Raw genomic sequence first — 12,760 nt, 5'->3', positions numbered from 1 at the left:
ATTGTACTATTACAACTATTATCACCATCATCGTCATCATTTTAATCATTGTTATGATTACACTGTATCACTACATCATGGCATGGCACGAGAGGGTCGTCTACCATGATGTCCTCACGTATAACACTGTTGTGTGATTGCATCTACAGACCAAATGATGCTATAGCCATAGGACGAGATGCGATTGCCTCTTTCATTTGTGATGCTGCTTTCATAATGAGAGTAAAAGTGGGATGGAACAACACTTCCTTTTTGTACGTATAAACTGTATCTTCATTCTGGCTTTAACACGTTCTCCCCTTCTTTGCTGTCTCCCTGGTTTCGTTTCTGCAGTCGGAGGGAAAACTGAACAGTTCCACGGAGTACAGCAGCCATGGGTCCACGACGCCAACCAAACTCTCCAAGAGAGAGTCACTTAAGGTGAGTGTAGCTGGTTGGCAGGCCCAGACACTTTCACCTATCAACTGTTAGCTCGAGGAGGAGATATCTTTGAAAGTGATGATTTCTCCTCTCAGTGGGAGCTGTAGTAGTAGAAGTAGTAGTAGTAGTAGTAGTAGTAGTAGTAGTAGTAGTAGAAGTAGAAGTAGTGGTATTAGTAGTAGTAGTAGTAGTAGCAGTGGTAGTAGTAGTAGTAATAGTAGTAGTAGGAGTAGTAGTAGTAGTAGTAGTAGTAGTAGTAGTAGTAGTAGTAGTAGTAGTAGTAGTAGTAGTAGTAGTAGGAGGAGGAGGAGTAGTAGTAGTAGTAGCAGTCATCGTCATAATCGTCGTCGTCATTGTGGTGTCAGTAGAAGTAGTAGTAGTAGGAGGAGGAGAAAGGGTAACAGAAGTAGCAGTCTCATTGATAGTGGAGGGAAAAATAATGGGGTAGTAGTGGAAGCAGTACTTAGTGAAATGCTTTGATAATACTTGCTGCTGTGTTGTAATGTTAGCAATAAATGCAAATGGGAAATAGAAATCCTGGGTATGACATGATGAAATTTTCAGACGGAAAAGTCTCCAGTGATATACTGTATTATTTCTCAAACTTTGTCCCCACCACCCCCCCCCCCCAAAAAAAAGAAATGAAATAAGTTCAACAAAAAATGTAAAGAGATGGTCGTCAGAGAACCACATTTTAAAGGAAATTTTATTAAAGGTAGGCTGATTTCAAAGCAAAATCCCTAGAGTAACAAGCTTCATAAACACAAGCAAAATAAACTACCATATAATTTATTTTATTTTGAAACATTTTTAGACATTTAGAATTAGACAGGAGATGCTTAACCTATCAAACACTAAATTAGCAAGCTTGTTTTATCACTTAAACGTGGTGAGACTCACATTAGGACAGATTACATACTGAAGCTATTGAGGTCATGTTTGAACGTGCTGTACACTTGTTTTAATTCTCGCAATCCCATTCTCTTGTCATTCTCTCCACGTCAGGCGCAAAAGAAAAACTACCGGAGGGAGAAGAAGCGAGTCACCAAGGAGCTGCTGTCGGCCCTCAAGGATCCCTCAATCATCGTCATGGCGGACTACATGAAGGTACAACTCACTGCCCCGCCCACTTACTGCCCCGCCCACTCACTGCCCCACCCACTCTCATTCTGGGCTTGAAAACATGCTCGCACTAGGCCACATTTTGGGGATGAAATTTTTACCTGAGTTAATAATGTTTACAGAAAAGTTACTGATAGTTCAGACAATCAATGCCATTTCTTGTAATTTTTGCAGACATCTCTGATCTGTGAGAGTGTGTGTGTGAAATTTACAAGTTCTGTTTATATTCTTTTGCTCTCTTTTTTTTTTTTTGTCTGAGGTTTTTTAATAACTTGATTTGCTTGGTTAGTTTTATTTGATTTTTTTTGTGTTTGTCTTTTAGAGTGAAATTTCTTTTTACACAATAGATTCTTAGTGAGGGTGAGTTCAACGCAATATCCCCACATCTTAATTCAAGTGGGAAAAGAAACAATGCAAGACTGTGGGCTAGCTGCTTCCCCTCCTTGAAAAGGGACATAATACACCATTTTGCATCCATTATTTTCACATCTCAACAACTTTAGAAAAACAAAACACACTTTCGGATTCCAAACTGAGACCCTCACTTCAAAAGAAAGATGAAACACATATATATATTACAATTGATTTTCCCACAAAAAGTCATCACATATTCATATGTTCTCTCAAGTGCATAGACTTTGAAAAAAAAAATGACACTAAACATATTGATTTATCAATGGCTAAAGAGTCATAAATTGTCATGAGTTAGCAAAACATTCGTGGTGAACGACCCCTGTGAAGGTCCACCATGTATATTTACACACAAGAAATAAATAAAAAAAGGTATATGGGTCAGAATTTTGAACGATGTACAATTGAGCCAAAACAAGGCAAAATTTAAAAAGTAGGAAATTCTCCAAATTATTCATCTTACCTGAAAGAGTATAACTCAAGCTTTAATATGAACCCAATTATACTAGGATTTTCCCAGAGGAACAAGTTTTTATTCACCGCGGAAGTTTACCATGTCCAGAGCAGCGAACGTCCGTGAGGAATAGTACAGCACATACACTTGAATACCATTTAACATAGTTTGCAAAGATCTGATTCAGTTCAAAATCCTAACAAAATATCTTAAGGGACATGTGTACGGGCTTGCCGAATATTAAGCTTGTACTCTTAACCTGTACATAATGGTAGACAACTGATGATTTAACTAAATTCGTCGTTTCTGTTGAAATATTGCTCTTCCGCTAAACACTTTCTCCACTTTACGCGCATTTTACAGAAACTCAATATTTTGACCTCTCATTTCACTATCCCATACTTCAATCCCCACTCCCAAACAATAACATACCTTTTTAAGATGTGCCTGATCTAGGCAGTCTCTATAACCCAACGAACATAGCATAGTTTTCATTACGGAGGTTCGCATGTAGCTTACGGACGTTCGGAACAAACAAGATGCAGCTCTCTTGAGTTGGAAACGCATTCTACTCACAACAAAAAGCAATTTCATGTCGAGTACAAACTGCTGTGCAAAATCCTGAACAGATATTACCAATTCTCAATCATATAAGCTTGTTTATCTTCTCATACTGAGGAATCAAAGAAAACAATTTTTCCATCTCTCGTAAATGAACGTACAAACGTACGTGTAATCTCAGAGATGTAAAGTAAAGTGAAGTAAAGATTCAGGTCCTAAATTTGTTATCTAAAGTCTACAATGCAAAAATTGCTCATAACGAACATGGTCACAGCTAAAATTATGACAAAGAATTAACATAGAAAGACAACAGAAATGTGCTCCGTTATAGAAATACGAAGTTTAGCTGGGGAGGGCAAAGGAATACGTTGGGAAGAAATCCCTCTATGTTTGCTTCTTATGTTACACACAGTTACCGAGGAGAATTTGTATTATCATATTAGTCAGAAATGATAATAGGTTCGATACTGCGAAGTTTCGTCATAACAAGACACAATAAGTCCATATTATTTGGATGGATGTTTGTGACTTCGATATTATACAATATGGTTTGTTATAACAAACATTTTGTAGCGCGTCATTTCGGAGGCTCGTTATTCATACAGTTTGTCAATACGAAAATTGCTAGAGTTCGTATAATTATGAAGCTTTTTTATTCGGTAAATGATAGGAATCTCCGTAGGTTTATTAATTGGAACATGAAAAATCATGTTCGCTTATCCAAATGTGGAGAAACAAGTTAACAACTAAAATCCTCCAAATTTCAAAACCTCATAATAGTCGTTTTCACCTAAACGAATATCAGGCCCTTTCCACTTTTAGAAGAACGGACCTAAAATAATGATCTTTAATATTTATTTTTCGGACTAACAAACTTTCGGAATGAGAAGTTTTTTTAATAACAAGCCTCCTTAATTAACTACAAACTTTTTTTTTTCATTTTCGGAATAAGAAACCTTTGGACATCGGAGTAACGAATCTTAGGAAGAGCGAACGTATCAAAGTGCAACCTTAAACCTATTCTTAATCATTACTTTTTTTAACATGTCTTTTCAAAGTAAGCACAAAAGCACAAACAAATTGACGATCTCTCTTATTCTTAAATGTAAAATGAAAAAAAAAATCTTGGAAAGAATTACAAATGAACATTGCTTTTCATTGATGAGTATAAATCAACACCATGTGATGATAAGCGGAGGATTTGTGTGTTTTCATCAGACAATAATTGTATACTGCGTTATTTTTGTTCGCTTGTGACGGCATTTCGATGAATAAAAAAACATAAACAAACAAACAAAAACTTCTCCAGAGGAATTTGGTACATCGGGAGTGCACTGGCAATTCTTTTCTCTGTGTGTTGGAGCTCGATTACTTCTCTGTTTCTCAGTCATTTTTATTCAACTGCTTCCACGTCCTTTTGAAACTTTTCCATTTTTTATTCAACACATGCCCATTACAGACTTCTTCCGTCATTATCCTGCATGTGATTACGTAGCACTTTTCGGATTTGTTTTGGTTTGTTTTGTTTTGTTTCTGTTTTCTGTTTGGTCGCAGCATGTCCAGGCTATTGAGGGAATGAGAGAAAAATCGTCATGAAGAGAAAAATAAGAATGAATTAAGGCATTTAATATCATGACAATTACAGCGAACGTCCGTTATGGGGGCCAAAACTGGATGTGTTCTGTTTGAGACGGCAGCTACCATACTCAAAAGATAAACACTTGGCACACCTGTCACTAAAAAGTGGCACTGATCCTCTTTCTCCTACTATGTAATCCATTGACTTATTCTACCAACGAACATCCGTGACCAAAACGTTTTCCTTTTGTTATTACAAGTAAATTGAGTGCTGAACATTATTCACTTTCGGGTATGAGCGGCTCGGTGATTTGGTAATATTTTCAACTAACATTAACTTTATGTGCAGTGATATATTTGTAATTATCAGCAATTTCCTTTCTCGGACAGAACGTCCGTGAGCGAAACTTTCAGAACCTGTAACAGTACAAATTGTCTCCAGATCCTCATTAGAAAGAAATTTAAATGCACAGAAATTACAGATTACGCAAAATTCCATTTTCTTATAACTTTGTTTTCAGTGTTTAGCTGTTTTTGTACAATTAGAGGGAAAACAAGCGTAAAATTGTGAGTAAATTTTCAACTGTTTCTTCATCATGATCACATAACGCCTTAAAACTTCTGAAACTACTGCCCTAAACTCATTGTTTACTTTGTAAAACTTTATTTGTGGCTATTGGAGCTAAAAGTTTTAAAGAATACAGGACACTTTCGGGACAAGTTATCCCTATCGAGGGGATTGCATACGTCACGGACGTTCGCTGGAATTGTCACGGACGTTCGTTCTACTGATAGGGTCATGTTCCCGGACGGATAACTAATCGGCAGAGAGTACCTAGCCTTCCTAACTCTTTCAAAAATTTGAAAAGGTATGGTCAATGCAAATTATAAGAAATTTGACATCCTTACAACATATATATTGCTCAGAGGGGGACCAGGAAGTGAATTTTCAGAGAAAATATTAATTATTTGCTTGGTTTTCGGTGAATTGCATGGTCCAAAAACTGCGGACAAGCCTCAGTCCGCTCCAAAAATAACATACAGCTCCTCGGCTAGAGAGCCAAAGGTAAAATGCACCTTCGTCATCAAAGCAAGATGGTGTCCCACTCGAAAACGTTTTAATCATCACGGACGTTCTTCTTTTCTCGGAGGTTCGTCTAAAAATATAATTTCGGTTCCTATTTGACAAAGGATGGACAGAAACTCAAAACAAACATATTATCGTGTGGCTAGATCTTAGTTGATTACGACTCAGAACAATATCACCAATAGCGTTTAATGGGATACGATCTTTATTAGAAAATAACGGAAGCACGTCCGTGACGAAAACTGAGTATAATTTTGCATAAAAGAATATTACGTCCCATGTACAGCCAGCAGACGTACAATTTTTGGAGGATATGTTCATTAGGTGGAACACCAAATTTTCATATACATTACAGTTGGGACAACAAAGAAGAATTTGCAGCAGCGATAGAAATAAAAGCACCACGGACGTTCGTCTGTTTAGGACTTTGATATTTCAATTGTTCTCTGTGATTTTATACGTGCTCATAAAGTTCTTATAATTCTGTGGTTCATACCCATGAATTGTCAGATCCAGAACATGGTCAGATATTAGATGCCACGTACGCTTAAAAATGCACATCATTAGTTTGAAAAACAAAAATTATTGTGAAAATAGCGTTTTTACCGTATTTTTACGCTTTAAGTCCTTGTCAAATGAAAAATATCAGACAAAAGTCAACAAAACCATATATTTCCTGAAAGGAAATTTACCAATTTTTGAGATGACATGAAAAAATCTGGTTTCTTAAATCATCCTGGCGTGTTCCAAGGGAAAGAATGTCATAAGGTGCGAAAATTGGCAATTGTACATCGTTCAAAATTCTCACCCATATACATCTTGTATATACAACCTTTTAAATCTTTAAGTAATTCCTTTTATCCTTTTTGGGGTAGAGGTGGGGGATGGGGGCTGATTTACAGCAAACCAAATTGTGCATGAGTGAGGAAAAACATTCAGAAGCTGATTATTTGTAGCATTTCACTTGTTAATCTCATGAAATCCAAGAAATCTTTTTGGGTCTACACGTTCATGATGCTCTCAGTGTTTTGATGAGGGCCAAAAAAAAAGAAAGAAAGAAAAATGGAAACCTACTAAAATCACATAAAACTGCTCATAGACTTGTTTATCTGCTGGGAGAAAAAATCCACCCACTGGATATTATTAGAATTGAACTTATATTGAAGTAGAGATGACATGTGCAGAATCTGCTTCGTCCATTTTATATTGATTGACTTCATCAGGCGCCTCCTATTCGTTTGTTTGCCAAATTGCATGTTGTTGTTGTTTTTTTCTGTTATTCCGTCTGGCAGGTTGGGTTGATTTGTGTATCAAGTGCTAAGATGCACCGGCCTACTTCTGTCTATGGTTGTTTTTGAGTGCGTGTGGCGCATACTAAGCTTAATCAAAATAGCATCGTTTAATAATGATACATACTCAAATGCCCACTCTGTTATAGTCAACTGCTACCCCCCCCCCCCCCCCCATCTTTCCCTTCCCCCTTCCCCCTCTGCCTCCCCATCTTCCCCCACCCCCTCCCCATTTTCCCCCACCCCCTCATTCCTCTTGCCCATTTAGAACTTCATACAGAGTAGGGTTGCTAATGCTAACACTGCAAATAGAAAACGCCTGTTGTAGATCGCTGTCCCTCCAACTAACTGATGCTGATCTCACCATTCCGGTTTCCACGGCGATACTTTGCCTCATTCTTCACCCCCGCTTGTGAAGATCAAATGAAAAACAAAGTGTTTATGCCTTAGACTCTCTCTCCTCCTCTCTCTCTCCCCATCTCTCTCCATAGAAAATATCCTATGTAGTCATAATGGCTGTGCCCAAGAGAGACCTAGGATTGTATCTATTCCTAACGATTCATATTCTTTGCATGTCATTTATCACAAAGTTTTACTCATTTGTTGGAGCAAGGGAGGGAGTTAGCTCTAAGGGGAATATAAAAATTATTTTCAAATAAAAATGGATAGATTGAAAGATAGGTAACTGGGTAGGTAGGTAGATAGATACTAGATGTAGATGTAAGAATTATTTTCAAATGTCTATATATTTTGTAGGAAAATGACATACACTGCATAAATTTATACAATTTGTAGATTAAGTGGGAAATTATGTATTTATTCATTTATGTTCTCTTTTTATGGGGTAAAGTGGGGTGGGCATGAGGATGAAATTGTCTAGCCACTGATCAAATGAACTCATTTTTGCACATTAGCACAACAAATACCTCCATTTAAATCCTGGTTTGTATGTGCACTGTATTCTAATACACTGATATTCAAGGTGGCACATTTAGTTGCATGGTATACTGGGTGCTGTTTGTGCGGACTTGTGTACTTTTTATAGCAGATGGTGCGATTGTGTTTTTACTTTCCATAAATGCACAGAATATTCAAAGCCATTGGTGTACAGAGGCCCCTAGATATTCTGTTTGCCATATCAGGACTGTCTTTTATCTCATGATGTTGATTGCGTTATATTTGATAGTGAGTTTGAGATTTTTTTTTTCTTAATCTCGTTGCTCTCTCTCTCTCTATCTCTCTCTCTCTCTCTCTCTCTCTCTCTCTCTGTCTCTCTCTCTCTCTCATTTAACCAGCAGTGAGTGTACAGTAGAGATGATAGCATTTGATGTTGACTAACCCATTAGATGAGACATTCTTTGCCGGCAAAACAGCAGCAAACCAAACCGTCTGCACAGCCCCGTCTGGGCTTGACAAGACAATTTCCTGCTCCTACTCTTCATCATAGCTCCCGTTCTTGTTGAACAAGAAATAGAAATAAAAGATAACGATGAAAAGGGGAGAAAAAAAAAAACTGTGCTAATATAAGAGGGAGAGTGACATTAACATGTGCATGCGCAAATCACATTCAGCCATGACAACAGATGCAGCGTACATTAACCATTATTTTTTCCCACCTAATCATGTCTATTCTTAGTTTACGTAGGAAGCTGTGGTACATTATTCCCTATTTAGTGAAAAGGGGAAAACATTAGAGAGAAAGAGAGGGAGAGAGAGAGAGAGAGAAGGAGAGAGAGAAGAGGACCCTATCAATATATCAATATGCACATTGATTATTGTTGTCATTGAGTGTGCATCATTCAAGAACCAACAAATAAAGATATTAATAAAAAACTAAAAAGATTTGAACGACAAAAACCAAAAACAATCATGGTGGATTGGCTTTGTATCTATATATTTATTGGACCAACAAACTTTAAGATACATGTATTTCATGTCGTCAAAAGGAATGAAACACTGCCCTAGGCCTCAAGCTTAGAAACAGTGATAGTCACCTTTGTGTTTTTCATGTGGGTTTTTTTTCTACAGTTTACATTTTTTTTCTATGTCATTGTCTTTGTTGTCTGGCTATTGCCTACAGTGTAGTTTCCACTTAATATGAGGAAGGAAAATGTGCTTAAGCCTTATCAGAACCCATTCAGTCACTCGAACCATAAGTGTTTTTGTATTGAAACTGATAAAGCCCTTGTGCTTTTATTTGGTTTTGTTGTACATTTTTCTTTGTCCTCCTTATGATGAAGAACTATTCAATGTGCTTTGTTATGTGCACCTGTGTTGAGTTCTCGAAAGTAGAACTTGATAATATGACTTGATGATACAAATTATGTGCATACAAAGTGTTTAATACATACAATATTCTTCCAGAATATAATACCCTGTGAGATTAATTAGTCTCTTTGCAAAATGTCGCTGTCCAAAACATCCTGCAAAGTTTAAAAAGATGTCACTCCAGGTCATGATATTTCTGATTTTTAAAGTGTACCAATACCCTGTGGGTGAGTATTATGTTTGCTATATTTGTAGAATAAACTTGAGACATGCCCTCTGCAAAATATTAGTGTGAATAACAAGTTGTGTGAATTGCCCTACCTTTTGCACAGACGTTAATGATGTTCATAGTAGGCCCAAATATACTGTAAAACACAATGTTTTCGCGGCATGAAATTTTCATGAATTGGAGCCAACGGCCTTTTTTGTGGCATGAAATTTTCGCGAGTTGCCTCTAACATTCAATGCATATAGTGTAGACAAGAACTTTCACATGCATTTTAATGTCACGAATCTTGGCTCTCGCGAAATCCGCAAAATTAAAATGCATGCGAGCATTCCTCGTTTTACATTAACAATGGCAGCAATGCCCGCCAAAAAAAAGAAAAAAAGTAAATAAATGGAGAGAAAATGAAAAGAAACATCTGCGGGGTTTGCTCACCATTTCATAGGAAGGACCCATTCCATCAGGCTTCCTGTTCGCCAAGGTTGAATTGAGTCATACCACGCTGTGACCTCAAAACCAACATTTTTACCACAAAGCTGGTTACATATTTGGCAGGATCGAATATTATGAAAGGCTGGCAAGGTTTAGGGGAAAAAAAATTAAAGGCAGGAGAAAACAAAACAAGCAATCAAACAAAAGCGTGGTTCCTGAAATAGTGATTAGAGGTTTTTGTAGAATGTTTATAATCTAGTAACTTCCAGCAGAGGGCTGGAATGTGAGAGAAAGAAAAACAGAAATGAGCAATTGATGTAAAATGGCCCTAACGTTGCACAATTCATAATTTTTTTTTGCAGTAATCAGCAAGTGATTTGTAGTAGTAGAGCAAAAAGTGAAACTTCAAATCTAACCAGGTTTCTTTTAGTCATCAAGAAAAAATGTCCTTGGTTCTTAGGACATGCTGGGAATTTTGAGGAAAGGATTTTTGTCAGACATGAGTGTTACAGGACAAAATATAGTGCAATGACAAGACACAACCACTGGCATATTTTGACATAACTCTCTGTATGCCCCGTTTGCACTCCCGACTCAATCGACGGCTTTCCAACATCCCATATTTTTCTCAAGCGTGCATTCATGCACAAAGCGATCGATAAATTGCAACATGCCACAGTACATTGAAAGCTTCATTAGCTACAGTTTTGTCAAAATATTTACATCACAGTCAAGCTTTCAAAATTTCTCTACAACTTAACTGTTCTGTAATTCTATCGTGAACACCTCTGTAAAACTAAAAGCTTTATATGGCTGTGGCAAAATGGAATGTTTTCCCTAAAGCGTTCATGCATTATGGTCTCAATATAATGTGACACACAGGGGGTTTACGCTGTAGTGGATAAGAGTTACTGGCCAGTGCATACTCTAAATATATATCTAGCGAGTCTAATTTTTGGCAAATTGCAACATCCCGACAATTTCACGAGTGGTTCAATTGGGAGCATGTTGTACAGTAATGAACGGACAATGATGTATGCATGTATGTTGAATTCATGTCAGGATCAGGGTCAGTTTTAGAGTAGATAAATATGTGAATAGTGCACGACTCTCACATTTCATGATATAAAGGACAAGTTCACCTTGATCAATAGATATTTAGGTTGAGTGAATGCAGCAATATTAGTAGAACACATTAATGAGAGTTTGAGGAAAATCGGACGATCCGTTCAAAAGTTATGAATTTTTGAAGTTTCTGCTCAGTCACGGCTGGATGAGAAGACAACTATAGCTTGTGATGTCATATGAGTACAACTATATAAAGAAAGTATAAAGAAAATTCAAGATATTCTCACTTTTCTCACATAATAAAAGAACACTCGACTTCTCTCTTTCAGAAGTCAGGGGGAATAATATTACCCCTAACATGTAAGTCAGTAACAAGTCGAAGAAATGTGCACTTTATTCAAAAAGTCAAGTTTTGTGAAATTCTCTTTTTATTTTCCTTATATCGTTGTACGCATGTGACATCATACACTGTAGTAGTCTTCTCCTCCCGCAGTGTTTGCCCAGATATTTTACAAATTCATAACTTTTGAACGGATTGTCTGATTTTCCCCAAACTTTCACTGATGTGTTCTACTAGTATTGTTGTCTTCACTCAATCCACATGTATATGAAGGTAAACTTGTCCTTTAAAAACTTCGTGAAATATATTGTGCAGACAATAGATACCTAAAATGTCCATTGACATTGTTACTTCTTGCAGCAGTGGCCATGCCTCACTGGTTTAGAGAGCTCCATAGCTTTAGAAACGAGAGCACTGCACAGTACCTGTCATGTGCTGCTGGAGACGAAATCAGGAGAATAATTAGCACTGTGAATCACTCGAGGCAGAAGACAGGGGTTGGCAGCGTGGTATGGTTTAAAGGCACATGGTCCCGGTGGTTTAGTCAAATGCGTACACGGGCGCACAGCGCAAGTTTCCTATAGAGACCTACGCTATTGACTCCTCTTTACCGCTTACGCTTTGACCCGTTTCCCCGAGTCCGAAGAAGTCCAATCCACTGTATAGTCAGTGGTCCGATCACAGTACAACTCATGATTCGGCTGAGGGGGATGACAGCTTTAGCAAACTTCTTTTGTGATGTCGTACTAAGAAGCACATATGCACGCACCTTGGCATTACTACAGACTGTGCGATGAGCAGAGAAGACAACGAAGGCAACATCACCTAGCAGCACCTACGCGCTTTACTCTTAATGACAGCGCAACTTCGGCAATCTTCTTATCAACGCTAACGTGATCGGCATGCAGTATAATCAACAGCACCCCTGCACCCACCAGGACTATGCGCCTTTAATAGGACGTGTAGACGCTCCATGTTTCATCAGGAGCGACATTCCAGGATAGACCACATTAGAGAAGAGTGCATGGGGGGGGGGGGGGGGACTGCTGTTTCAGGGAGAGGAATGTGTCAAAGAGTGTGCACAGCTGTCATCTCGTATGCTTTTTTATGATATTACGGCTGTAGATGAATATTAAACCCAAATATTTAGTAGAAATTAGGCCAAGTAAAAAAAGAAACCAGTTTCTCGTCCTCGCGCGCATCGATTTTGGCCGCCGCATCGATTTTTTTACTATTTACTATTTTCAAAATGGCGCTGAAAATACCAAGAAATTCATAATTCTCGTCCCAGCCCGCTCCCCGCCCGCATCGATTTTCAGTTGCCGCATCAACTTTTTTGATATTTACTATTTTTTCGGCCGCCAAAAAAAAAAAAAGATCGACAATTCACCTACCAATCGTGACGTCTCATTTCTAATTTTTGCGCCTTGCGTCCTCTACTTAGCTGTAGACTGTAGTACAGCTGTAGCTTGTGTGTGTAGTGCGTATGTAATAACGCATGCAT

The 12,760-nt window shown here is 37.9% G+C and overlaps 1 protein-coding gene across 1 annotated transcript in view; it reads left to right on the top strand.

Moving 5' to 3' along the window:
- Positions 1 to 303: 303 nt before the first annotated feature.
- Positions 304 to 12,760, top strand: part of LOC139730493 (oxysterol-binding protein-related protein 8-like) — a gene marked incomplete at its 5' end in the record, with an annotated part of 42,893 nt that continues 30,436 nt past the window's right edge. Inside the window, 2 exons of the mRNA XM_071641333.1 lie at positions 304 to 420; positions 1,426 to 1,527. Coding sequence (XP_071497434.1) covers positions 304 to 420; positions 1,426 to 1,527 — 219 coding nt within the window. The remainder of the gene's footprint in view (positions 421 to 1,425; positions 1,528 to 12,760) is intronic.

This window comes from Diadema antillarum, unplaced genomic scaffold, assembly GCF_040938485.1.
Source record: "Diadema antillarum isolate AM-2024a unplaced genomic scaffold, OU_Dant_1.0 seq00000316_RagTag, whole genome shotgun sequence".
Lineage (NCBI taxonomy): Eukaryota > Metazoa > Echinodermata > Echinoidea > Diadematoida > Diadematidae > Diadema > Diadema antillarum.
This window is presented reverse-complemented; position numbering and strand designations above follow the sequence as displayed.